This window comes from Dunckerocampus dactyliophorus, chromosome 2, assembly GCF_027744805.1.
Source record: "Dunckerocampus dactyliophorus isolate RoL2022-P2 chromosome 2, RoL_Ddac_1.1, whole genome shotgun sequence".
Lineage (NCBI taxonomy): Eukaryota > Metazoa > Chordata > Actinopteri > Syngnathiformes > Syngnathidae > Dunckerocampus > Dunckerocampus dactyliophorus.
The window spans coordinates 29242882-29270000 of record NC_072820.1 but is presented as its reverse complement, the minus strand read 5'-3'; the positions used below and the strand labels follow the sequence as shown (position 1 = coordinate 29270000).

At 39.1% G+C, this 27119-nt stretch overlaps 1 protein-coding gene across 2 annotated transcripts in view; it reads left to right on the top strand.

The window, feature by feature from the left end:
* The first annotated feature begins 4159 nt into the window (after positions 1 to 4159).
* The window catches only part of entpd1 (ectonucleoside triphosphate diphosphohydrolase 1), a 36823-nt gene continuing 13863 nt past the window's right edge, over positions 4160 to 27119 (top strand). The window contains exon 1 of one of the 2 annotated variants that reach the window (XM_054758253.1): positions 4160 to 4283. Coding sequence is in view for 1 of the 2 variants with exons in the window: in XM_054758234.1 (XP_054614209.1) it covers positions 9486 to 9501 (16 nt within the window). In the remaining variant the exon portion in view is untranslated. Of the gene's footprint in view, positions 4284 to 9255; positions 9502 to 27119 lie in introns of those variants that run through there. The other variant, XM_054758234.1, reaches the window with a different exon arrangement.

Sequence of the window (27119 nt, the reverse complement as noted above, 5' to 3'; positions counted from 1 at the left end):
AGAGGGCAGTGTTTGCTAGTTTGGCGCTAATAGAATTGTCCTGATTTGTTGTATTTGTCCACCCATCTGTTTTCTATGCCGTTTATCCTCACTAGGGTCGCGGGTATGCTGGAGCCTATCCCAGCTAACTTAGGGCGAGAGGTGGGGTACACCCTGGACTGGTCGCCAGCCAGTTGCAGGGCACATATAGACGTTGTTGTATTTATATATATTTTTTAAAAGTACTGTATTCATAATTAAATGATATTAAGAAACAACGTTTTTTAGAAATCTCCTTTATCATTCTTGTGATCTTCCAAGATTATAAATGGGTTATAATCACAGTTTAAAACCATTTCAAAGTCTTTGGTGGCAATGTAAGATTTGTAAGGTGATAAATGCAATTTTAAACCATTTTAACATCTTGTTATGCTGCCACTTATCGCCCTTGTGATCGTGCAAGATTTTCAGTGGGATTATAAGCAGCATTTAAAACCATTTCCAACTTTTTGGTGCCATTGCAAGATTTTACATCAGGTTATAAATGTAATTTAAAACCATGTTAAGCTTTTTTGGGTGCCAGTTATCCCTCTCGCAATCTTGCAAGATTTAAAATGAGGTCATAAACTGCATTTAAGATATAAAAACCATTTAAAACCAGTTTAGGATTTTTTTTTTATGACAAACAGCATGACAGCTAAAAACAGCTAAACTAGTTCAAAATCTTCAAATTCGGACACAAACATCAATTCACAAACTACTGCCCAGTTTCCTTTTTGCCACATTTTTCCAAAATCATTGAAAAGCTATTCAACAACACGTTGGACAAATGTATTAATAAGAATGAATGAAAACCATTTTTAAGATTTTCTTATGACAATGATCACTTTCGTGATCTTGCAAGATTTAGAATGCGGTTACAAACTAATTTTCTAATATTCTTTAAACATTTTTTGGTGACAACTATCCTTCTCGTGATCTTGCAAGAATTGAAATTACAATTTTTAAAAAAATGTAAAACCATATACATTTTTTTTTGGTCACTTATCACCCTTGTGATCTTACAAGATTTAAAATGGTTATACATGCAATTTTTTATATTCTTTAAGCATTTTTTGGTGACAATGATCCCTCCCGTGATTTTGGCAGATTTTAAATTAGGTTATAAACGCAATTTAAGTGAAATGATTTCAGTCTCTTTTGGTGCCAAATTTCCCTCTTACGATCTTGCAAGATTTTAGATCAGGTCATAAACGCAATTTAAAAACATTTTCAGATAGCTTTTTGGTGGCAAACATCCTGTGTCTTATCTTGCAGACAATACAGAGCCACTCTTTGTGGACTTTTTTTTCCACCCTCCTCCCTGCTCAGACTTCCTCAGGGACCTCATTGCCACGGTAACGCTCCATGGCCTGAGCGGCCTCCGCTAATAAAAGGTCAGCATGTGTCCTGAGGTCCTATGAATTATGTATTAATCTTGCTGTTGTGACTGACCCCTCCATTCTATCTTTACATTTCTTTCCTTCACGAGGCTTTCTGTTGCCTTCCTTATGTGATGCCATTCACGCATACTGCAGCTTTAAGGCATTTAAACGATCAAGTACGTGTCTTTTCTGAATGAATGGACAGAAAAAATCCTGTCAAAAGTCTTCCCACAAGCGTGGAAACTGTCTTTTGGGATCTCATTAGCAACAAAGACACCTTCATTGCATTTATCAGCTTTTAGGGGGATTTTAAAGTGCCACAAAGTACATTAGAGATGTCATCCTACCACGCTCCACTCTCTCTCTGTCAGGATCTTAAGAGGATGCTCTGCCAAAGAGGAAGCAGATAAACTAGTTTAGCGTTCTTAATATGCTTTATTCAGAGCATCAGACTCAAACGAATCACTCTAAATGGCATTACTCTTGGCTTAAATGAATGTTTACTCATCAGCCGGTTCCGTGGGATGGTATTTTGTTAGTTAAACACATTAATATTAATTAAGGGGAGAACTGTGAGGGGTTTTTTGCACGTATTGGCTTGCCATTGAGCGTGTAATATCGTGATATGATATCACAGACTGACTAAAAATAGCTTCTTTCCACTTTAGTCCACACTAAATGTTTTCCCTGCTGATTATTTGAGCGGCGTCTCCATTCTCTAATGTTATTTTTAACCACTCAGGCGTAACAAGGTCGATATTTCAACATCACGTGAGCCAGCGCCTCCGCAACGGTTTAAGCCGTTTAAGCTTCAATCAAAATATCTTCAAAGGGAAGCGCTCACTGCAGCATTAGCAATCTTTTACCGTTAAGGCCGGAATGTCTCCTTTTGTGCTGTCGATAAACCGAATTAGCCACGGCTTGTCAGACCTCCCCCAGGGCGTCTTTTGTAGCTACTCTATAAAATCACACAAAAGTACAACTTATTACAATGACAGAGATCTCAGCTTCGAAACATATTCAATGACATTTCCTATGCTAAGTTTACACCGTTGACATGCGCGATCTGGATCAGATCTGGATCAAACTTGGTTTGCCATTTGAGTGTGCGGTTATCAAATTCTGTTCAAATCATACAGGATAGACACATGTTAAACGGAATGTTTACAATGGTGCCAAATCTGAATCGAATCTTGATTAGTGCCACATTTGCAAATTATGTTCACATCACACACGATCTGACAGACCTCTAAGCGTCTAATCATGTTAAATGAGTTATGTGTTAGGTTTACATCAGTTCCAAATGTGGATCGGCTCTTGATGAGTGTCTCATTTGCAAATTCTGCTCCGATCATAGAAGAGTTGACAGACTTCTAATCAGACTTCTAATGCGAAGTGAGTCTACTAAATTTACATTGTTATCAAATATGCAATCTGCGTCAGAGCTTGATTAGTGTCTCATTTGCCACTTCTGTTCACATCATTCTGGATTTGACAGTCTTCTAAATGCCTAATCGTGTTCCAGTAAGTCTGTGTTAAGTTTACATTGATTACAAACACTCTGGATCAGATCTGAATTGCGGTAGTTTCGCTGTTAGTGGTTTGATAGAAAGTTCTGCAGTAGTCACACTAGATTCGACGGAACTAAATAATCTGAACATGCTGAATTAGCTTTCCTATGTTATGTTTCCATTGGTGCCAAATGCACAATCTGGATGAGATGTGAATTGAGGTACGTTTGCAGTTAGTGACGGGTGAACAAACTCTGCTGTAGTTGCACCAGATGTGACAGAACTAAAAGTCTAAACATGCTCATTTACCTTTCATCTGATCCATGTTAAATTAAACATGGATGACAAATGCACAATCTGTGTCAGATCTGGATTTAAGATCTGACACAGATCTCAGTTTTACTGTTGGTTTCTGGTTAGGAAATTCTGCTGTAATCAGACCGGATTTTGACAGAACTGAACATTTGACACAACTAAACATGCTGAATTTGCTTTTCTATGTTGAATTTGGTGCCAAGTACCCAATTTGCATCTGATCTACATTTAGGTAGCCTCGCTGTTAGTGGCTAGTTCGCAGATTCTGCTGTAGTTGCACCAGATTTGACCGAAGCAAACGCCCAAACATGCTTAATTACCTTTCCTATGTTAAGTTTACATTGGTGCCAAATGCACAATCTGGATCAGATCTGGATTGATCTTGCTTTGCCATGGAACAAGTCAGATGAGCAAACGTCTAAACACTAAAAGAGGTTCACAATGGTGCCAGTCTGGATAGGATGGAGTAGTTCCCTTTGCGCTGATCCGCAAATTCTGCCCAGCAACAAAGAATAAAAGGAATTCTGTTCATCTAAATTGTAGCATTGCTTGCTTGTCAACTTTTCCGAACTTTTATAAACTTTTACTATAAATAACATTAAAATTAATCAAGATAATAAGAGTAAATGTTTAATTTGTGAACCTTTTGCAATTATTTACAAAATAACCATGTTAAAAATAAAATTATGAAAATACAAATAAAATAGAATAAATAACAGATTTAATTTGTGAACATTTTGAAGTTCTTACAAAAGTATACATAATAAATAATATTATTTTAATATAATATATAACTACATACATTTTTATGTAAAGGGATATCAATTTTGGAAATATGGGCTATTATTTTTTTCAAAAAGTAATATACATTTAGAAATCCCCCAGTTTTTGCATGTTTAATGCAGCAGCGCTTTGTCTCATTTTGTATGGCGGTTCTTGAATGCACCATGTAACTATCTCATGCCGCACAGATAGACTACTACTGTATTTTTACCATTTTTCTTTCACCTCATATTTGGTCCCAAATGCTGATACTATGTGGGAATACATAAAGGTAAGATTTGTTGACCTTATTGAGCGCTAATTTGCATATTTGTTCGGTACACAACCTCCCTGAAAAACAATAACGTTGACAGTCCAGGCTGGTACTTGTGGATGGTGTGTCTATATTCATTTAGTGCTTTTAATTTGATGTGGGTCCTATCATAGTTGTCCACAATACATAATAAATAAGATAAATTAGATCGCTATGTACGTATGTTTTACTGATGATCTTTCCTGTTGATTAGCCAGTCGGCAGTGCTATTAGCACCGCTAGCTCTTCAGCTAGGGTGACGTTGACTTAAGCCTCAAACAGCCGTCCTCGGCTATGCCTGCAGGTAACTAGCAGCTCATACCCAAATTTGAGCTCGGAGTTCAAAGCAAAAACATCAGTCGAGAGACTGCTCCATATAAAAAACACTCGACATTTGGCACATTATGCCAAGATACCACTGAATGAATGAATGAATGAACGAATGAATGACAGTTTAAAAAAAAATACCGGCAGTGCTTTGGTACATTCTCGCCGCTCTAGCAGGTCGACGTCGTCCGTGACAACTCAAATCAGCGACAGTAGCTACAAATCACTTGGGTCTTGTTGCAAAAGCTGCCCGGGCTTTCAAGCTAAATTTACCAATGAAAATACTCTTTTCTGTGTCCACTGCTGCTCAATATTTGTTCCCGCTAGTGGCTCCATTGGCTCCAGGACCTCATTTCTTTTTCTTTTTTTTGCCTGTTTGTCACACTAAAATGTTTCAGATCATCAAACAAATGTAAATATTAGTCAATGACAACACAACTGAACACAAAATGCAGTTTTTAAATGAAACTTTTTATTATTAAGGGACAAAAAAAAAAATCCAAACCTACATGTCCTTGTGTGAAACAGTGATTGCTCCCTAAACCTAATAACTGGCTGGACCACCCTTAGCAGCAACAACTGCAATCAAGTGTTTGTGATAACTTGCAATGAGTCTCTTACAGCGTTGGGGAGGAATTTTGGCCCACTCATCTTTGCAGAATTGTTGTAATTCAGCCACATTGGAGGGTTTTCCAGCATGAACCTGTCACAATTAGCTCAAGCAGTGAGAGGAGACAGTCTGTGATTTAAAAAAAAAAGGTGTTTATTTCAAAGAATGTCCTCCACAGGAGTGAAAAACGCCAAAATACAAAAGCAGCAAAAGGTAATGAGTCCAACACAAAATACGGGGCCATGGCACGGAAAAAGGGATAACAAAAAGCGCTACGAGAAAAAGTGGTTGCAGGGAAAAATACCAACTAACAAAAGGCGCTGCTGAGAACCAATCAGGAAATGAGAAAACTAAAGGCGCTGCTGAAAACTGAGCAGGCAGGCAGCTTTAGCGAGAGTACTAACGTGCCACTGCTGGAGACTGCCAGGCAGGGAGGAAATATACTCACAGTGCAGGTAAGGTTGAGCAGGGAGTTAAACATGTGATAAGGTAACATACAGTATAAGGCATAGCAATACAGGAAGCAGGCAAGGAGCTTAAAAAGGCCAGGAGCCCTGAGGAGCTGCAGATGTGCCATGGTGGCGCCGCTGCTGCGGAGAACAGTATGCACTGCAAGAGACGGCAGATAGGCGGCAGCAGAGCGACAACACAGAGCATAGAGAGACAGAACCGCCTTTTGAAGGTCATGCCACAGCATCTCAATAGGATTCAGGTCAGGACTTAAATAAGAATTAAATCAGCTTTGCTTTTTCCTCATCCTTTTGGACATGTGGAACTGTGAAATGATTCATCAGATGTATTCCATTGTAACCTTCATGTTCAAATAACATTAAACCAAACCAAACCAATCATTGTTTTGGATCATGAGGTACGAACGTGCAGTGACTGAGCCATCGACAGTCACCAAATACTGAATGTTTTGCGCTGACTGTTGATGCCTGCCCAGACTGTCGCACCTCCTCCACCAAAGCGAACCCTGTGGACCATGTTGACCTTGGCGTATCGCTCGCCTTGCCTTCTCCAGTATCGGGTTCCTCCTGGTCCACGACAATGCCCGACCTCATGTGGCTAGTGTATGCAGGTAGTTCCTGGAGGATGAAGGAATTGATACCATTGACTGGCCCCCACGTTCACCTGACCTAAACCCAATAGAACACCTCTGGGACATTATGTTTAGGTCCATCCGGCGCCGCCAGGTTGCTCCTCAGACTGTCCAGGAGCTCACTGATGCCCTGGTCCAGATCTGGGAGGAGATCCCCCAGGACACTACGGACACCATCCGTAGTCTCATTAGGAGCATGCCCCGACGTTGTCAGGCATGCGTACAAGCACGTGGGGGCCACACAAACTACTGAGAATCATTTTGAGTTGCTACAATGACATTTTAGCAAAATGGACCAGTGTGCTGCATCATTTTTTCACTTTCATTTTTGGGGTGTCTTTGATTTCCCCCCTCTATAGGGTGATCATTTTCATTTCTATCAAATGATGTGGCATCATTTTGTTACTAATACATCACCCACTTATTATCAGGAAACATATTCAAGATCCTTTTTCCCCCAGCTTTGCTGAACACGTGGTCAACAGTCTGGGCTTTTGGCCGTGTGGTCAGCGCTTTCGCCTCCCATTGCAAAGGTCCTGTGTTTGGGCCCTGGTGCGGGTGGTGCGAAACAGGGCGGGTTACACACATATATATGTGTACACACACACATATATATGTGTGTGTGTATATATACTATATGTATGCGTGTGTTTGCTTATGTGTATTGAAAAAGGTAAAGATAGCCTATTGACCTGCTTTTAAGGGACAATATATGAGTAAACATACTGTATGTCTTCTGGGGGAGGCCTCCTGTGTTCATGAAAATAGCATCCATCCCACTGTTGTGTCAATCTCTTTGTTTGACAGCAGGCGGGATGGCATCTGGTGAGGTCCCATGATGGATGTGCTTAGTTCATTAGCCAAATAGCAGCAAGGCTTTTAAGTAAAGCTTGAAATGTCGTGAATTATTGTTATTGCAGTGCTATTTCATTAAAGTGCATGCCTCACAAATCATCTTCCGCCCTAAAAAACATGCATGTTCGCTCTGAAAGAAAACGGTTCATGTGTTAACTCTTCCAGTAACGTCGCTGGTGTATTTATTCATTGTATTCAACTGCCTCTCCTGTTATTTTCTATTTGTTCACAAATGGGTTGAGTCCTGTTCGCTAAATACACCGTTTCATTGGCTGGTATGATTGCACTTAAGCAAAGACGATTCATTCAAATATAAAGCCTTCAAATGCAACACCTCCCATCAAATATTTGGACTCCCCTCAGGCTTGTTTGCCCTCGTCGTTCATCACAAGAGCAGATTGCTAACCTACGTGTCGCTGAAGTGCAAAGAGAGGACTGTCTTAAGCAGTATTTAGTGGAATATGTGAAATAAAATAGATTGTAATTTGTGTCCTCAAATACACAGGTGCATGGTCTTATTGCCGTGCGGCAAGTTTGTATGGGGGGGGTTGAAGCATAAGAATATAGTTCAACAGAACTATCTAGAGACGATTTTTGCCCTTTTTGCTAGGCAGAATTCGCACTCATGCTTTATGCGGTTTCCATGGTAACACACGGCAGAGAAAGGTTAGGGAGAGTCGGCAGGAACGGGAAGTCATACTGTCAAGTAGAGGATGCATTATCAACTCACTTCCAGTAGATTTGTAAGTATTGCCTATTTACAGGAGCTTGTCAGGGGTATGAAGTCATCACCATAGTAGTAAACAGCATCATTATCATCATCATAAACTTTGATGACTATAAGTGCTGTCACGTGATGTGCAAACTGACTAGCTCGCTACCAAGCAAAACTCCTAAGTAGCCGGCTAGCACCTTTTGGTAAATGTTAGGGATGTCCGATATTCGGCTTTTTTGCCAATAACCAATGCTGATATTGTCCAATTCTCAGTTTCCCATTCCGACATCGGTATCAGCCGATACCGATGTGTGCAACATGACATATCTCCTGTGGTGGAATTAACACACATCTGTTGTGAAGCTAATGGATACAGCATCAGCAATGAGCTTCTCAACATGGCCGTAAACAACATTGTACAACATCTGAGAAATACTTGCCATTAGGCTTAGGCTGTGACATTTGTTTTAAAAGTCAACAGAGTAGCCATTTACATTTTTTTAATCATTAAAAAGTCCAGGGAATAAAATCCAGTGTCATGATTTTCATTGCAGGCTTAGGACCTTAAGTGCAGCCGCAGCGGCAGAGACAGAAATTTTTCATTGGGGTGGCAATAAGTTGATACCTGAAAGGTGTAGATGGCCGGAGAGTGACCACCATGTAGCTTTTCTCTTCAATTCTCTTCAAGGTTGGCAGGTCTGCTAGCTATCCCCTTAGCATGCTGGCTGGCTAGCTCACTAGCCAGCAGTGTTGCTAATTAGCCAGCTAGCAACTTTTAAGTTGTGGTCAACTTGATACTATTTAACACAATGAAAAAAGGTTGTATTTTATAACATGTTATTCTGTCTGTTGATGACTGGCTAGCTAGCTAGCTAGCATGTTTGAGACTTTACACTAATGTAAACATACTCAGATGACTGTATTTTATTATGTCATGCTCTTTATCTGGTGTTAGCGTTAGAAGCTAGCTAGCCATTTTCCCACTTTTTCAGCACCTGTTTGTTGACGCAACCTGAAAAATAATTATTAAGTATTTTGGTTTACATTTCCAGTCAGGCGGCTGTGTCGTCATGAAAAGATGAGTTGTGGCGCTTACTCACAAAGACCAACATTGTTGCCAGAAACAGTGCACAGTCCATGAACACAACACACACACACACACAATTGTAGGGTCCTTGAAGTGGCCATGAAATCAAGGTTTTCCCATGAGGCTGCAATCAATGCTATTACATAATGGCCTCTACAGTATGTTTAAAAAGGGGGTGGAGCTTAAGGAGGATGACATTGGTACAAGTCTGTGCGTGTGCGTGAGACCCACTTTTCCTGAAAGAGAGAGAGAGAGAGAGAGCAGAAAGTTGAGGAAATGATGTGTAAGAGAGGAGGAAGAGGAGGAGGCTGTTCTTCATAAGCAAGTGCATGCCAGAGGAACACACACACACACACACACACACGAAGAAGAGCATCGATGCCAGAGAGAGGAAGAGGAAGTGAGTGGGTTAGAGAGAGGTGAAGACAGGGTTAAAGACAGAGGAAGACTAGTCAGAGCATCGTGTATCTGCTGAGGAAGAGACCATGTCTTCACAAAAAGGTAAGAGGACTTGTCTTAGTAGGGGACGTGTTTGCTCAATGCTTCTAGCTTATTAGTGTGTGTGTGTGTGTGTGTGTGTAGGTGTGGGTGGCTTTAACAGGTGCATACAGTGTGTGTGAGTGTGTTACACAAGACAATGCACACACACACACACACACTTTATTGTGTGATGAAGACGAATTGCCTGACAGATAAAATAAGTCAATCATGACTTTGTGACAAAAAAAGTCACTTTGTCAGTGAAAAGGAAAAGTGTTTGTCCATTTTTCACTTATGTTCGCTCCAGTTTTTGCTGATAAGTGAAAAATGAACACAAGCACTTGGGAGTTAGAATCCTACTAACAAGAGAAAGACGTCATTTAAGTAATCCATGTTAACATGTTCAACAGCAACAGTGGAGAGAATGCATCATATATGAAAACGGAATAACGCAAAAACATAATATTTGTTGTGCAGGATACAAAAATATGCATGGAGGAAACATTTTAACATCAGAAAAAATATCTGGGGACAGGTAAAACAAATCAGAAAATATACATTCATGATAAAAAAATAAATGATGAAACTGTAAAATGAATAAAATGACTATGCTATGTGAAAACGTTTAAAAACACACTTTTTGCAATATCAACAATAGTGTGTAAAAATGATAATAAATGATAGGTTTAAAAAACATACAGGGATAGGGAATATGTAGGGAACAAATGTTAACACCAGAAAAATATCTAGATGAAGCTTTCTGAATTTTTATGGAATCAGAAAAAATATACATACACAATAAAAAAATATTATTCAATTAAAAAAATAATTTTAACAAAGAAATACCAAAAATATTGACTATGCATGTAAGAAATGCACATAATAACAACAATGTTTGTATGCTAGTTTTCACAACATTAGCAAAAGTACAACAATTGTCTATTTTAATTAAATCAAATGCAGATACACAAAAATAGTGTGCTGCATTACAATTCACTGTATTTTGTATATATTTGTGTAAGCTAACTCTTCTATTCCTGAAGTGTTGCACAAAAAGGTGAAAATGTGTCAAAGCGCTGTTGTTAAACTCCATAAGTCAGATTGGCATGACATTTCTCACACAGCTCAACAAAACACCTGCTGTAACTTTAGGGTGTTTGGCTGAATCACCGCGAAATTTGGTACACATCTTTAGGGGACTGACAAGTACGTGTGTATAAAGTTTGAGCAAGATTGCTTAAAAAACATGGCCGCTATCTAGGAAAACATCTTTGGGGGGGCGATCCCAAACAATTCCTCAGCTTGCTTGAAGTGTCTGATAACTTATCATAAGCACTGTGGAGATAAGAGCTTCATTGCACAGAGCAGGCTGACATTGTGGAAATAAACATTGCAAACGAATGGTCCCTTTGGTAACGTCGGGCGTCTTCTCTGAGCTAGTCATGTGACTCAGCTGCAGCTTTTTGATGACAAATTGCCCATTCATGGACTTACTGTTTGTCCTGACACCCTCTTTGTTCTCGGAACATTACTAACATAAGCAAATTGACAGCCGTGTGCTGCTGGCTAGCTAGCTAGTAGTTTTTCAGATACAAAATAAATACAGTCAAACCTGTCTTATCGGCCACCTTTATAGAACGGCCACCTGCCTATAGCAGCCACTGAAAAATCCCCCCCCCCAGCAAATTTACATGTTATAGACCCTGTGTATAGCAGTCACCTGTCCAACGCGGCCAGCGGCCACCCATTTTGTCTCCCTTGGTCAATATCTGACCGCATATAGCGGCCAAATTACCAACTCAAGTAGAAGCTTCATGCACGAAAATGTTTCGTTTTTCAATCAACAAAGCCGTTGTGTGTAGACTTTAATTACTGAGTCCTAGCTCAGTCACAATCATTCACAAGATCCACACAAACTGTCAGTTGTTCCACATAAAAAAGCCGTCTTCTTTTGAGCTTGCTATTTCCTGGTCAAACATGTAACTTTAAGAGCATTTGCACCAAAACATTACCTCAAATTAGGCTGGGAACAGGACGTGCTCCCAGCGACGCTACAATAAAAAAAAAACATACGCTAGCATGCATGCAGCAGCGGGAGCAAAACTGAGTTGGGTTGTACTTAATTGAAGTATTTTAGAATGTACTCACGTTATTTTTCATCAATCCTCATCCACAAATCCATCAAAGTCCTCATCTTCTGTATTCGACACAAACAAAGCCGTCTTCTTTTCCGTTCGCTACTAGTCTGTTAACTTGTCAGTGTTATTCAGCTCCGAAGCAAAGAAGGAAACTTCTCCTGTTGCTTCTGCCAACTTTATTTATTGAACGCGGCCACCAGACAGCAGCTCAGAACACACACACATCTCTCAGCATCGTCTCTCCTTCCTGCTTGCCCATAAGGCAAAGGTTAAACAAGCCCCACTACATAGCTGTCCAGCCAATGCCTGTAAGAAATGACACCGTTTATTTCCTGGTGTGCACTGGTCAATACTGTAATGCCGCTTGTTGTGGGGAAGGAGAGACTCACGTCGCCGATGCACTTTAATGGCTTTATTAACAGCGGAGAACACTGCAGGACTTTACATCCACGCCAACATAAACACACTTCCCAACTCTCTCCAAACTCACAGCTAGCACTGAGCCTAGCTCTCCTGCTCGGGACGCCCACCGTCACTTCCCGTCACTTCCTGATGAACTAAAGCTGTAATGACACTCTGCCGTATAAAAAGTAAAATATTAAAAACAAGCGTAAGACATTACTAGCACAGCTTTGTTCTGTGGGTCGTGGATAATAACAAGCCTAGTAGATTCAAGATTCAAGAGTTTTGTCATATGCATAGTAAAACAGACAGTTATACTAAGCAATGAAATTCTTATTCTGTTCATTCTCCCAAGAAAAGAAAGAAAACACAAGAAAAAGAATAAGAACATCAGTAGTGCTGTACAACTTTTATCCGCAGTCCCACAGTGCCCTCTACCAGTCAACATTATTTTATTTGTTTTTTGCCCCCCTTTTTTTTCTTTTTTTTCCTCTACTGGTCAACATTCAAACTGGACGCCAACCTGTCTATAGAGGCCACCTGTCTATAGCGGTCACTTTTGCAGACTCCCTCTAGTAGCCGCTATAGACAAGTTTGACTGTACTTACAACTTTGAGCACTTTCAAGAGTTCAAAGCATGTCTGTCAAGCTAGCAATAGTAGTAAACTATCCCCGAGCTCGGGGGTGTCCAAATTCAGCCCGAGGACCAATTGTGGCCCGCAGCTGTTTTTTTTTTTTTATTGGCCCATTGCACATTCTGAAAATAGAATTTAACGAGAAAACGAAAAAAAACAAAAAAACAAAGCACAGCAAGAATGGAAAAATCAGCACTAATTTTACAAGAATAAAGTCAAAATATTAAGAGAAAAAAGTTGTCATCTAATGAGAATAACATCGCAATATTATGAAGAAAAATAATTTCAGTTGCATGAAGTTGAAATATTTTTTAAAAAGACATATTTTTAAGTTGTAATATTATGAGAAACAAACATAAAAAAAATTAAGTTGCAATTTTTGGAAAATTTGGTTGGAGAAGATTATGGGAATAAGGTCATACTTATGAGAAGAAAATTCAAAAGAAGAAACATTTGGGGGGAAAAAACAACAGCAGAAATGGAAAAAACAGCTGTAATTTTACGAGAATAAAGTCTAAATATTAAGAGAAAGAAGTCGTATATTAACAAGAAAAAAGTCACTATTTTATGACAATAAACTCTGAATATTATGAGGAAAAAGAATGTAATTTTAGTAGCATGGAGTTGAAATATTAAAGAAAAAAACCTTATTTTTAATAAGTCGTAATATTATGAGAAACAAACCAAGCGAAAAAAGTTGTTATTTTTGGAAAATTAGGTTGGGGAGAAAAAGTTAATAATATTATTAATAATATTATGGGAATAAAGTCAAAGTATTGTGGAAATAAAGTCATAATATTACAAGAAGAACATTTACAAGAGGAAAGTTTGTTGACATATCCGAAATTAGTGCTTTACCTGTCAAGCTAGGCCCTAGCTAACTATATCTATCTGCATTATTGTTTGTGGCTAGTTAGCCACATTTTTTTTCACATTTCACCCTTTTTCTACACCTTTTGTTGATGTAAAGTACAAGCTACTTAAACATGCAAAGTAGTTGTTTATGTACACATTTTTATCAGAAAAGTATGTTGTGAAAAAAACAACAACTATGTTCAAAAGTTCAAAGCACATGTATCTAGCTAGCTACAATAGCACACTAGCCCTAACTAGAGGGGTGTATGCAATGGTTAAGGGCTAGATAGCTGTTGTACACTACAAACTTTGCAGACATGTTCAAAATTAGTTGTTTACGTGCACATTTTTATTACATTTCCATCAGAACAACAGTTTGCAAACAGTTAACATTTGAATAAGAGTTTTCAGCACTTTTATCAAACTAGCTAGCGCTAGCTGCTAGCTACCGACCTAGCAACCGATTCCATTTTCTCACTTTTTCAGCGCCTTGTAATTGTTGCAAAGGACAAACTACTTGACAAATTAGAATAGTTTAGCAAGCAGACAACGGGGTGTATTTCCGCCGACGTAAACACTTGCGCTGTCACTGGGATCAGACAACGGAGGCCGGCGCACGTCATGCAGCATCCCGCTGTAACCACTCAAGTGAAACACACACCTCAAAGCCTCTCGTCTCGGGAAGCTTCACTTCCTATCGGCGTCCTTAGCAGAGGAGTTTCACATCAGCTGAGAGGCATGGCGGCTACTGCGACCTGTCGTAACCTTCAAATGGCCCTTATGACACACTTTGACATGTGTCTTGTGGTGTTCTGACAAGCACTTCGCTGCTTCCTCTTTCTCGGTATTTCCTCCCTCTTGCACTTACTAAAATCATGATGCAAGGCACTATCGATAACAATCCCAATTCCTAATTCCATTTATGAAGGAGTAATTTAGTTACTAATTCATTACTTCTTTGGTGAAGGTAATTAGTAACTCGAATAACATTTTAAAAGTAGCTTGCCCAACTGCTCAGTTACTTCATGGATACTTTTTGCTACCTTTCAAGTCGCCCCCCGCTGGCCATTAGCTGTAATGCACATCTAAGGTGTTACACATTCATGCAAATTTGTGTTGGATTTCTTTTCTTTGTTTTTTTCTTAGAAAATAAGCTGTTTTTTTACACATAAAAGTCATTTCCATATTATCACCCTGAGTGGGTAATAACTGATAAATATGTGATAATGCAGGTCGAAGGTGCAGCATACGTGTAACAAGGTTGAATGATAAATAATAAATATGTCTTGATGCTTCACTGATAATATTTTGTGTTCAGATCAAGTGTTCAATAGACCTCAAGTGTTCAGATTTGACACTTTGTTTGACGGTCCTTGACGACACCAAAGTGAAACTTACCGGCCTCCGGCACTAGTCCAGTGGTCACTCACCACCAAGCGGGATATATATACTGTATATATATATATATATATATGTATATGTGTGTATATATGTGCATATGTGTGTACAATATATGCATTGTGTTATTATTGGTTGTTGGTTTCAACATTTCAACTTTTTCTAATTGAGCCTTTTGCTGTATTTTTATCATTTTTTCTGTTTTTTAAATGTTATTTTGTTTCTGCAATGATGCAATGACAAATGAGCCACGGGCTGCAGATGGCCCCTGAGCCGCACTTTGGGGACCACTACGCCCATATTTTTGTGGCTCTTGGTCCGGGTTGGGCCTGTCGTGAGCAAACCACATTTACGTTTTTACACTCCAAAACAAATTCTGAGACATATTGTTGTTACATAAAAGTTTCATGCCCTGCGATTGGCTGACGACCAGTCCAGGGTGTACTCCGCCTCTCGCCCAAAGTCAGCTGGGATAGGCTCCAGCATACCCACGACCCTAGTGAGAATTGTTTTACTGTGCACATGACAATAAAACTCTCTTGATCTTGATCTTGATCTTGATAAGCAGCATAGACGATGGATGGATGAATGGATGGATGGATGGATGGATGGATGGATGGATGGAAGGAAGATCAACTACTATCTCACGATCGACTGGTTGGCAACCCCTGCACTAGTCAGACGACCAGGCTATAGGCTACACAATGACTTAGCTAACATTATCATTCCTTAGCGGTACGTAGCTGTACTGTACACATGTTATACTTTAAAATGCATACATGAAGTGAGCGAGGCATATAGAAGAGAGAAGGGGAGGGTTCTGGAGCTGAATCTAATATAATAAGAGTAATTACAATCACTTTTATTGCAAATGTTGGTCAACGTCTAGCTAGCAGGAGGGTTTGGTGGGGGGGGGAGTGAGCCGTGTGTCAAAAAAGGCATTTTTTGGGGGCGTCTCAATTACTCGCCATTTTTTTGTATCTATTCCCTCAGAAATTAAGAAAAATGTTTTTTTTTAATGTTTTTTAATGCTGGCCTATGAATGTTTAAAATAATCCAAATTTTGGAGGAAACATTTGTTAATTTTTCAAAATAACTTCCTGCATCCACACCTTTCTCTCGGCCCTAGCTTCACACTTCCATAAAATGGAGCAAAAATACGTCATTTTTGTACGTCATTTAACAATAGTAGATATAGATTTTTAAATGCACTAAAATTAAGGTATCCCAGAAATGCACACACAAAAAATAATACATCTTTTTTTTAAATAAACAAAGTGGCATGATATGGGAAAATGTTTAAACGTGTCCATTTTGGGCGGGTTTTTTTTTTCTAATAGCGTTTTTCTGAACGCTATTAGAGCCCTCTAGATATGAAATAACAACCCTATAGTCACGTTTACACTCCTATCACCCAACATAGTAGACAGCATATAAGGAGAGAAAATAATCCATTTAAGATGTAAATGAAACTCGTGCTCGTGCGTGTCACGCTAAATGTGTTTCGGTGCTAGGAGAGGAGCAGAATGGAGGGCAGACAGGAAGTAACGTCGGGAGTTCAGTTTCACAAGTTTTCAAAAGTTTTAGCTCGTCGTGGGTTATGGCTGCCAGCGTAGCCTGTGTTGTTGTTATGATGATTATGTTGTTATTCGTGTGCCTGTTGTGAGATCATTTAAACCAGCAATAAAAGATCACGTCTGGTGCTTGTCTCACCAAACAATCACTGACACCAAGGGAGCAATGTAGAATACTACATTCACAATTTCAATCGTCTTCTTAATGTCTTATGTTTGTATTTTATTTCATTTTGACATTTTTATGCTTGAAAATGCTTTATTTAGGCAAAAAGTATGTAAAATTTGCTTAAATATTGACATACTTGGACAAATTAAGTACAGTCAAACCTGTCTATAGCGGCCACTGAAGGGAAACGGCAAAAGTGGCTGTTATAGACAGGTTGGTGGCCATTTTGAATTTGTGCGCACACATATTAACATGTATTCCCAAAAAGACTGGAGCAAAACCAAGAGACATAGGGGAAAACGCTCTGTTGACACATAAACAGGTAGGTAAATCCAGGTAACAGCTCCGGTGAGGAAACTAGTAATATCAATAACAACAATGAACCAGCGCCGCACATTCGAGGACGCTGGCCTTTTATCCGCCACAAATGTTAATTGACCGCAGCTGCGCGGCCACCAGGCATGAAGCGGCTGCCTCTTCCTTCCCGGAGAAGGCACAGCCCGCCAAATAAGAGCGCAGGACAGGGGACGCTCGCTCCTGTCCTGCAGAACGTCACAAATTTCTATCTTTGATTCTTTTTAAAACACGATTTTAAAAGCAAGAAATAAAAATGTTAGTGAACGAGCCCGAGGATATATGTACAGGATACGTGTGAAGCAATCATGAATGGGTGTGTGCGTGAACAATTGAGTGCGGAGGAGGTGCGAAGATCGTCGTAAACTAACAATACCATCGCTCCTTTCTTATTGAATGGGCTTCTAAGCTCTAATTAGTCGGCAATTAAGTGATATTTTAGATGTTTTATTCAGGTGTTTTGGCTATTTTAGAATCTATTCACGGCATTGCAAAGTGGGAAGATTACCGTTTTGGCCGTCATTGAATCTTTTCAGGGCGGCATTACAAAGTAAGAAGACGGCTTTTTTATGTCGAACTGGGACTCAGTAATTAAAGTCTACACACGACGGCTTCATTGCTTAAAAAAACAAAACTTTTTCGTGCATGAAGCTTCTACTTGAGTTGGTAATTTGGCCGCTATATGCGGTCAGATATTGACCAAGGGAGACAAAATGGGTGGCCGCTGGCCGCGTTGGACAGGTGACTGCTATACACAGGGTCTCTAACATGTAAATTTTCTGCGGGGGATTTTTCAGCGGCCGCTATAGGCAGGTGGCCGTTCTATACAGGTGGCCGCTAAGACAGGTTTGACTGTATTTAACCACGAAACAGCATGATTTATCAATTAATATGTTTGAAAAATTGTGATAGAGTCACAATGACTGTGAAATTTGAACGTCAATGTGTCCTACATGGTCATGACCTACATGGTCACTTATTAACATGTACATTGCATAATAGCAGAAACGGAACCAATGTTGTAATAGTGGTCAGGTCAAAGTAGGTGGTTTTTGCTTAATCTTGCTAACAAACATGATGAAAACCATTGTAAAACAGCCAAGTCATGCAGCGCTATGGCGCTGTTTTGCCCTCTAGTGGCCATAAAGTGAGTTGCGTGTAAGCGTGTCGTGACTTACGCAGGTCTTCAAAATGTAATGAAGTTGCAAGAAACAAGAATGGAAACCATGCTTTGTAGCCATTCTGACGGCGCTGATTTAAAAAAATGACATATGCTTTGGGAGTGATCTTATTTTTTTACTGTTGCACTGCATCTATGAATGTGAAGCTGTGAAAACAAAAGCAGGTACTAAGTGATGATATGGCTTACATTAAGCACAGAGGAGGAAATAAAACTACTTGGAACATCATTTTACGGTAACAGCTTCCTTCTTTTAAATTGACAGTGTGTTCAGCACCCGAAGATTCACCTATGAAACTCCAGCAGTAGTCTGCTATCATCCTGTCATCCATCTTCCCTGATACTTTTTTCTATCACTTTTATGTCTTGGTGAAATCTTGCCTTGACAAGTGACAAGTGCACTAAGGCTGCCAAGAGAAGTGAAGCTCAACAAGATAGAATACCACTCCTGCTTCTAGTGAAATGAACCAGTGAACCAATGCAAACTGAGCAGTTTCAGCAAGAATCTGGCTTCCACAGCTGCAAATCTAGCCTACAGAAGGCAGATCAGAAATTGCTTTGCTTTTAGTTTATGATATATGCCATTTTTAAGATTTTTAGGGGACTGAGCATAACATTACCAAAAATGAAGGCTGATACACAACAGTGGACATCAAATTCGAAATCAGCGCCTCAAATTAGCCAAGGGGAGATCGTTTCTTCTTTGTTCCAAAACTTGTGTGGTTGAATTTGATATAAATCTTGTCATACATAAAATATGTTAGACTTTTTCTGGCAAATTCAATGATGCAGTTCCTTGTTAGCTTGTAATGTTTACTATCGTGCTTTGGGTGATTGGTGTGTTTACTTTCCCACTTTAGAAAAGCGATATTGATTCTGTAAATGTTTAGATGAAGTGCTCTCATCTCTGTCCGTCACTCCTGTCTTCAGTAAGGGACCTAACCTTACATGACCCCCCCCCCCCCCTTTGAATGTGATATGAAAGCTACACTTGAGTCACTCTTTGGATAACCGAATTAAGTCTTTGATGCATCATTTTTGATTGTTTCCAAGCAGGCTGATGATTTTTTTTGTGTTGCTCAAATGTGTTTTGTGCGCACTTCAGAGGAAGCTGCAGTGGCGTCACGCTTGCAGCGAGAGGCAAACATATGTGGCGCACACGTGGTTCCACTTTTGCTGATAGGTGGGGTAGTGGGGGGGTCACGCAAACAGCAGATTTAGGGCAAAGAGAGGCTTTAGTTTCCACAGATGTCTTCTTCCGAGCCTTTAACTGACCTGTTTAGAGCATCGCACTCCAAAGCTAGAAGTGATTAGCTTGCACTAGCATGTGCAACCTGACCTTTAACCCTCAGTGACTTAAATATCCTTTAGAGTCCAAAGCTATGGAACAACCACAAACGTTTAGGTCTAAAAAGGGAGGAGAGGTACTCATTTGACCTTTGACTTTGTCTGCTTTTAAATGTGACGTGACCAATGAGCACTAAGTGACCCTTGAACTTTGGATGTTTGCTTGCAAATGACAAGTTTCACTTTGGATATCAGTCTCCCCTTAATGTAGCAAGACATCATTTTCATACATGAATGAAGAGTCTCATGATGGAGTGATTTCCTGAATGTGTTCCTGCCGCCTTTCCCTGTCCTTTCTCTGCCATGTGAAGCAAGCAGACACTCTGCTCCACTTCACAGGAGAAACCAAAACAAATACCATCGTTTCATTTGGCTCGGAGGCACAAACGATGGAGTCTGCCAAAATGTGAGTTGTGGACACCAGCATTTTGTTAATGTTCTGGTAAAACAAGCATATTCGCTTTGTTTGGGTTGAAATAAGCCATGAAAGTAAATGTTGCAAAAATGAGTAGCTCTTGGCCATTTTCATTTTCTAAAAGCAGCTCTCACAATAAAACATGTTGGTGACCCCCGATATAGCCAATAATACATTTAAAAATGTACACGTGATCGGTTTCAGTATCAGTATCGGCTGATTTCACTCATGGATGATTGGTATTGGTATCGGCGGCATAAAACCCTGATCGGAGCATCCCTACTTTTTTCACACATTTCAAGAATAAATAAATTTACAAACATGTACAATAACGAAGACCCCAAAAAACGTGTACAATAACGAAGACCCCAAAAAGTTACAGTCTTACCGCCTTTTTTGTGATTTTTTTATTTTTGAGGGGGTATGCTGGAGCCTATCCCAGCTGCGTTTGGGCGAGAGGTGGGGTACACCCTGGACTGGTGGCCAGCTAATGGCAGGGCACATATAGACAAAAAAGCATTCACACTCACATTCATACCTATGGACAATTTAGAGTCTCCAATTAACCTAACATGCATGTTTTTGGAATGTGGGAGGAAACCGGAGTACCCGGAGAAAACCCACACACACACGGGGACAACATGCAAACTCCACACAGAAATGCCCAGGGGAGATTTGAACCCCATCTCCTGATTGTGTGGCCAACATGCTAATCCACCGTGCGGCCCTATTAGGGCCACATCGAGGGGAAAAAATTCAGAGATTTCGAGAATGAAGTCGTACGTGTCATATGTGTCAGAGGGGAAAATAGAGCATAGATGGTAAATTTACAACTTTATTTTCGTAAATTTACAAGAAAAAGTGATAATATTACAAGAATAAAGTCGTACATTTGCGAGACAGGCAAGCTTTTATTTGTAACGTGGCAACAACACAGAGCAGTTGAGCCCAAACAGAGTATCATGTCTAGCCCTTCTCCCGCACCTCCTCCACACTCCCAAGGCCAAAGTCCCCCCTTTTCATAGCTGTCTCAAGCAATGCCTGTAGTTACAAGTTTTTTCTTGCAAATTTACGACTTTATTCTCATTCGAAAAATAAGAAAAAATTCTAATCAATTTATACATCAATTTATATCAAATTATATTTTTATTAACAAATATTTTTCTAGATTAAAAAAGATTTTCTCTCATAAAATTCCAATAATAAATTAAGAATAAACTGGTAGTCTTAGAATAACAAATTCTGATTTTTTTCAAGAAAAAAAGTTGTAATTGTACCACTTTTTACACAGTTTTTGGTGATAAAATACTTTTTTAATATAAAAATATTTGTAAAATATTTTTAACATAATAAAATAACTTTTTACTTAATTATTGTAACATAATGCTGTATAATTATAAGAAAACGTAATATAATATAAGTTAGGGATGCTCCAATCGATCGGCCTTTCACCACCGATCACAAAAGCCGATCCACCTCTGGCTCGTACTATTGCAGCCCGCAACCTGTAGCGAGCCTCCCCCGCCCACTTTCCTTCACACTGTGCAAGCGGGTCAAATCCAAAACATTCATGTCTGCCGTGTGGGACTTACCTGTCGTTTGTGAGAGTGATAGAAATTTTGCACCCTGCAAAACATGCCACGAAAAATATCTCTCCGGGGGAGCACGTTAAAAAGCTTGAATTTAATACAGCATTTGAAGAACAAACACGGAGCTTGGTGAGCTTTCGAGGCTCACAATGTGACCATCAGTCATATGGCAGCTACCTGTACTACAGTAGAATGTAGCCACAACGCTGAACACTCGCTTGGAACCCACCGACGTGCTGCTGGAAGTCCTGCTAGAGCTCCACCCATGTACCCCATCTCACATCAAAGTCTCCTTAAAGAAGGTGTCTCATCCTTGGTAAGTTTCACCAGTGATACGTGTTCTTTTGAAAAGCTAAGTAAATTATGTTTTGGTTTTTTATGTCTAAATGAAGGTGATTTATGGTTCCCTTTGTCATATCATATAGCCCAGGGGTGGTCATTACATCAATCAACGGTAGATCACCATGGTAGTTTGGATCAATCGCGTAAACATTACTTTGTAGTTGTCATATGACATCAGTCAGCTGACATTAAGCTCCCCTCCTGATTCGCGCTTGCTCCCCCTCGCCTCAATCTACACACAAACAATGTCAAAGTCAAAGACTCGAGGGAGAGGAAGCGCAACAAGCGATGGCTCTAGCAGTTCTGCTCGAAGTACTCCAGATTCAGTCATATATACGTAAGATGTCGATCTAGAACAGATTCCTGAGACAACCGGAGGTGCTTACCTATTACCACAACCGCCGCCGAGACCCAACAAGGATGACACAGTTAATCAGATGACACAACTGAGTGGAAATATAGATAAAGCAACAGCGAGAGCCTTACAGAAGGTTAAACACCGCGCAAAAAAGCAAGAAAGAAGTTTAATGGAAAAGAGTGAGGATACCATGGCGAAAACCACGGAGGATTATGGAAAACAGCTGCAGCAACTTGTGGAGAATTCCAACTCCATGCAAAGAGTAATTCAAAGTCTGCTAGAGTCTTCCAACGCCATACAAAGAGAAATGCAAGGTATGAGAGAGCAAGTTCAAGTTCAGAGAGAAGCATTTCAAAACGAAATGGGGATATTAAGGAAGGAAATGCAAGGTCTGAGAGTGGAGAATAAAAAATTACAGGAAAGTTATGCTGCACTGGGAGCCACTCTCAAAAAGGAATGTGAAGAAAAGGATAAAATCATTGAGCTGCTGAAAAACACCATAGATGACATGGATCAGAACACGCGAATGAATGACGTGGTTGTGACGGGACTTCGAATCATACCAAGGTCCTATGCCAGAGCAGTGGCGAATACTGAAGAACCAGATGAAATGGATGTCACCTCAACAAAGCAACAAGTTGTTGCTTTCTTGCAATCAAAGAACGTGGATGTAGACATCCAATCTATTGATACTTGTATCCCACTGTATGGGAGGAACCGTACTACACCCGTCATCATCGTCAAATTCACTAATAGGAAATACAAGGTTGCTCTGCTGAAACAGGGAAAGAAGCTGAAAGGAACAAACGTCTACATGAATGACCACCTGACCAAGCGCAACGCTGAGATTGCGAAGAAAGCACGTGATCTGAGGATGCAAGGAAAGATTCAAGGAACATGGAGTGCAAACTGCAAAATCTTCATCAAAGCAAATGGAGGACCAGAGGCCAGAGTTCTTGTTGTCAAAGACATCAAGGACCTAGAAAGATATTGAGGTCTCCCAACATGGAGGAAAACAGCTTCAATATGCTACAGGAAGATCTACAACTGGACACTTTTTACTTTACAGATCACAAACAATTGGATATGGAAAAAGATATTGATCCGGACTTAAATTTTTTCTCTCACATTACAAACGACTGCCGTTATTATACGGAGGAGCAATACAACAACAGCTTCATCAACGACGACAAGTTATCCATCATCCACATAAACAGCAGAAGCATTACACAAACTTTACTAATATTAAACAACATTTGAATCAATTCAAAGAACCTTTCAAAGTTATAGCAATCTCAGAAACTTGGATCAATGCTAACAAAGGAATGGACTTCGAGCTGGAGGGATATGAAATGACGTGTGCAAACAGGAACAATGCAAATGGAGGAGGTGTGGTCGTATACGTGGACAAACATCTGAACTACAAAATGGTAAAAAATATGTCATTTGTCATTGATAACATTTTAGAATGCATAACGACTGAAATCTGTAAAGAAAAAAGCAAAAATGTGTTAATAAGTTGTGTGTACAGAACTCCAAAGTCAAAGATTGGGATGTTTGAGGATTGGATTAAGACAACGTTTACAGACATAGGTCAAAAAACTATTTTCATATGTGGAGACTTCAATATTGACCTTTTGAAACCACAGAAGTGCAAGGAAATAGACGACTTCACGGATACAATGTATAGTTTGAGTTTATATCCTAAAATCATTAGACCAAGCAGAATAACAGACCACTGTGCCACCCTCATCGATAATATATTCACCAATGACTTGGATAACAACACCATCAGTGGCCTGCTAATTAGTGACATCAGTGATCATCTTCCAGTGTTCACAATTTACAATGAACATTATAAGAAAAAACAGGTGGAGGCAAAAAAGACTTTTCAGAGATTGCGTACAGAGGACAGCATCCGTGCCTTCAGGAAAGATCTAGAAGAACAAAGTTGGGAGAGGGTCTACAGTGCAACAGATGTGGATGAAGCATATGACAACTTTCTAGGTACCTACATGGAGCTCTACGATAAGAACTGTCCCTGGCAAGAAAAGCCCAAGAAGCAAAAGAAAAACAACCAGCCATGGATGACAAAAGGACTAAAAAACGCCTGTAAGAAGAAGAACACATTATACAGGACATTCATCATTCAACAAACTAAAGAAGCAGAACAAAAGTATAAGACTTACAAAAATAAGTTGACAACTATCTTGAGAGTGTGTAAGAGGGAATATTATAGTCATGTACTAAATAAGAACAAAAATAACATGAGAGCAACTTGGGGCATCTTAAATAGTATTATAAAGAACAACGTTAAGAAAGCAGACTATCCCCACTATTTCATGGTTGGAAACACTTACAGGAATGACATGAATGCGGAAGTTGAAATGTTTAATGATTATTTTGTAAATATTGGACCAAAACTGGAAGAAGAAATTCCAAAATAAGACACAATTGATGAATGGAATGATATCATTGATAGGAATCTTAATTCTATGTTTCTCACTGCTGTAACCAAGAAGGAGATCACTGATATTGTTAAACATTTTAAGGCAAAAACATCAACTGATTGTCATGGAATCGAAATGGAAACATTTAAAAAGGTCATTAATGAGATCGCAGACCCGTTAACATATATTAGTAACTTATCATTTCAGACTGGAATATTTCCAAGCAAAATGAGAACAGTCAAGGTGGTTCCAATTTTCCAATATACAACAAAAGGTGGCGAGAAATATCTCTATATTGAATAAAGCAAAATATGTTCTTAACCAAAAATCACTCCACACTCTGTACTGTTCCTTAGTATTACCATATTTAATGTATTGTGTGGAGATATGGGGAAATAATTACAAAAGCAATCTTCACTCACTCACTGTACTGCAAAAAAGATCTGTGAGGATCATTCACAATGCCAAGTATAGAGAACATACAAACCCTCTATTTTTAATATCACATATTAGTGAGAATAATTCATAATACCAAGTATAGAGAACATACAAACCCTCTATTTTTAAAATCGCAGATATTAAAATTTGCAGATTTAGTACACTTTCAAACCGCTAGAATAATGTATAAAGTTAATAACAACTCGTTACCCAAAAACCTAATAAAGTATTTCTCTATCAGAGAGGAGAAATATGATCTTAGAGGAAAATTAAACCTAAAACATTTATATGCGAGAACAACGCTGAAAACCCACAGCATTTCCGTGTGTGGAATTAAATTATGGAACGGATTGAGTAAGGAACTCAAACAATGTACAGAGATGAGCAAATTCAAAAAACAATACAAGCAGTTGATGTTTGCTAAATACAAGGCAGAAGAGTCTTGATCATCACAATGATTGTTCTGTCAGGTTTGTTATGGTTTTTTTTTTTTTGTTTATAAAAAAAGTTATTTATTTATTTATTAATTAATTATTGTTATTATTATTATTATTATTATTATTATTATTATTATTAATGTATATGTATATATATATATATATATTTTTTTTTTTCTTTGGGAGGGGTGTCTTACCGTTATCTATTATGTATTATCCTGACTATCACAGAAAACATGACATGGAATGCAGGAAGTGAACAACATGTACTGTACTAGATGTGGAATGTATGGGGGGGTAGGATTAAATAAGCTTTGCTTCTTCCTACTCCTTTTGGACATGTGGAACTGTGAAAATGATTCATGAGATGTATTCCATTGTAACCTTCATGTTCAAACTAAACCAAACCAAACCAAACGAAGATGCAACTTTCATCTTTATGATTGTGATTATGGATGAACTAACTCTGTGGAAAGATGTCTATATCTATAACTAAAGTTATCTGTTCACTTGTAGCGGCTAGCTACGTAAAAAAAAAGTGATTGTTTGACTCCACTACAGAAATGAGTGTTTTCTACACGTTGGCTTCTTAAACTATTATTTCATGATGAAATAAAAATGTGCCCATCGGTGAAACCTTTTCAATATGTTGCCTTGACTTGGGCTGCATTGTCTTGCATCATCATTTTACATTCTTCTATATGGCTAATGTTTGATAGCAAATGCTAACTGGATGTAATACATGAGGTGTGTGCCCTAATGAACGTTACGTAGCTAATGTGACGGACATATTACCAGTACTCACTCACTAGTACTCAACTATTTAGGAGGCATGTGGAATGATCTTTATTTCCATATTGAATATAATTATAAAAGCAACTACTTTGATGATCTGTAAACTTTGAACACGTGAACGTGAAATACTAATCATTAATACTTACAATAGAATTTCAGAGTTGACTGGTTACATTTTGTATATGTTATATGTTTTATAGAAAGAGGTGGATCATTTGGACTTGTACTTGCATGCTGAGAAAATGTGTGCACTCCTGATATACATGTATAACCTACACAAATACCTGCTCATATTTTATTAAAATAAATATATATACTTTCTATATTTATAGTAGTAGGTAGATCTTTGGGACTTGGCCATTTTAAAAGTAGCTCGCAGGCTAAAAAAGTGTGAGCACCCCTGATATAGCCAATAGTACATAAAAAAATGTACACTTAATATATGTGATCGGTATCTGTATCGGACGAGTTCACACATGGCTGATCAGTATCCATCCATCCATTTTCTATGCCGCTTCTCCTCATTAGCAGCATAAAACCCTGATCGGAGCATCCCTAAAAGTTATTCAATATGCGTACAAAGTAGACAGTGCTCTCTTGTGCTGGATCCACCTTGAATGTCTTGAAGAACCAAGGTTGGAAAACAAGGAAGTGCTTTTATGAATGGCTCTACAAATTAGCAAGCAAGTCACGTTTTGAGACACACACGCGCGCACACACACACACACACACACAGAGAGAGAGGGAGAAAGCGAAGAGCAGG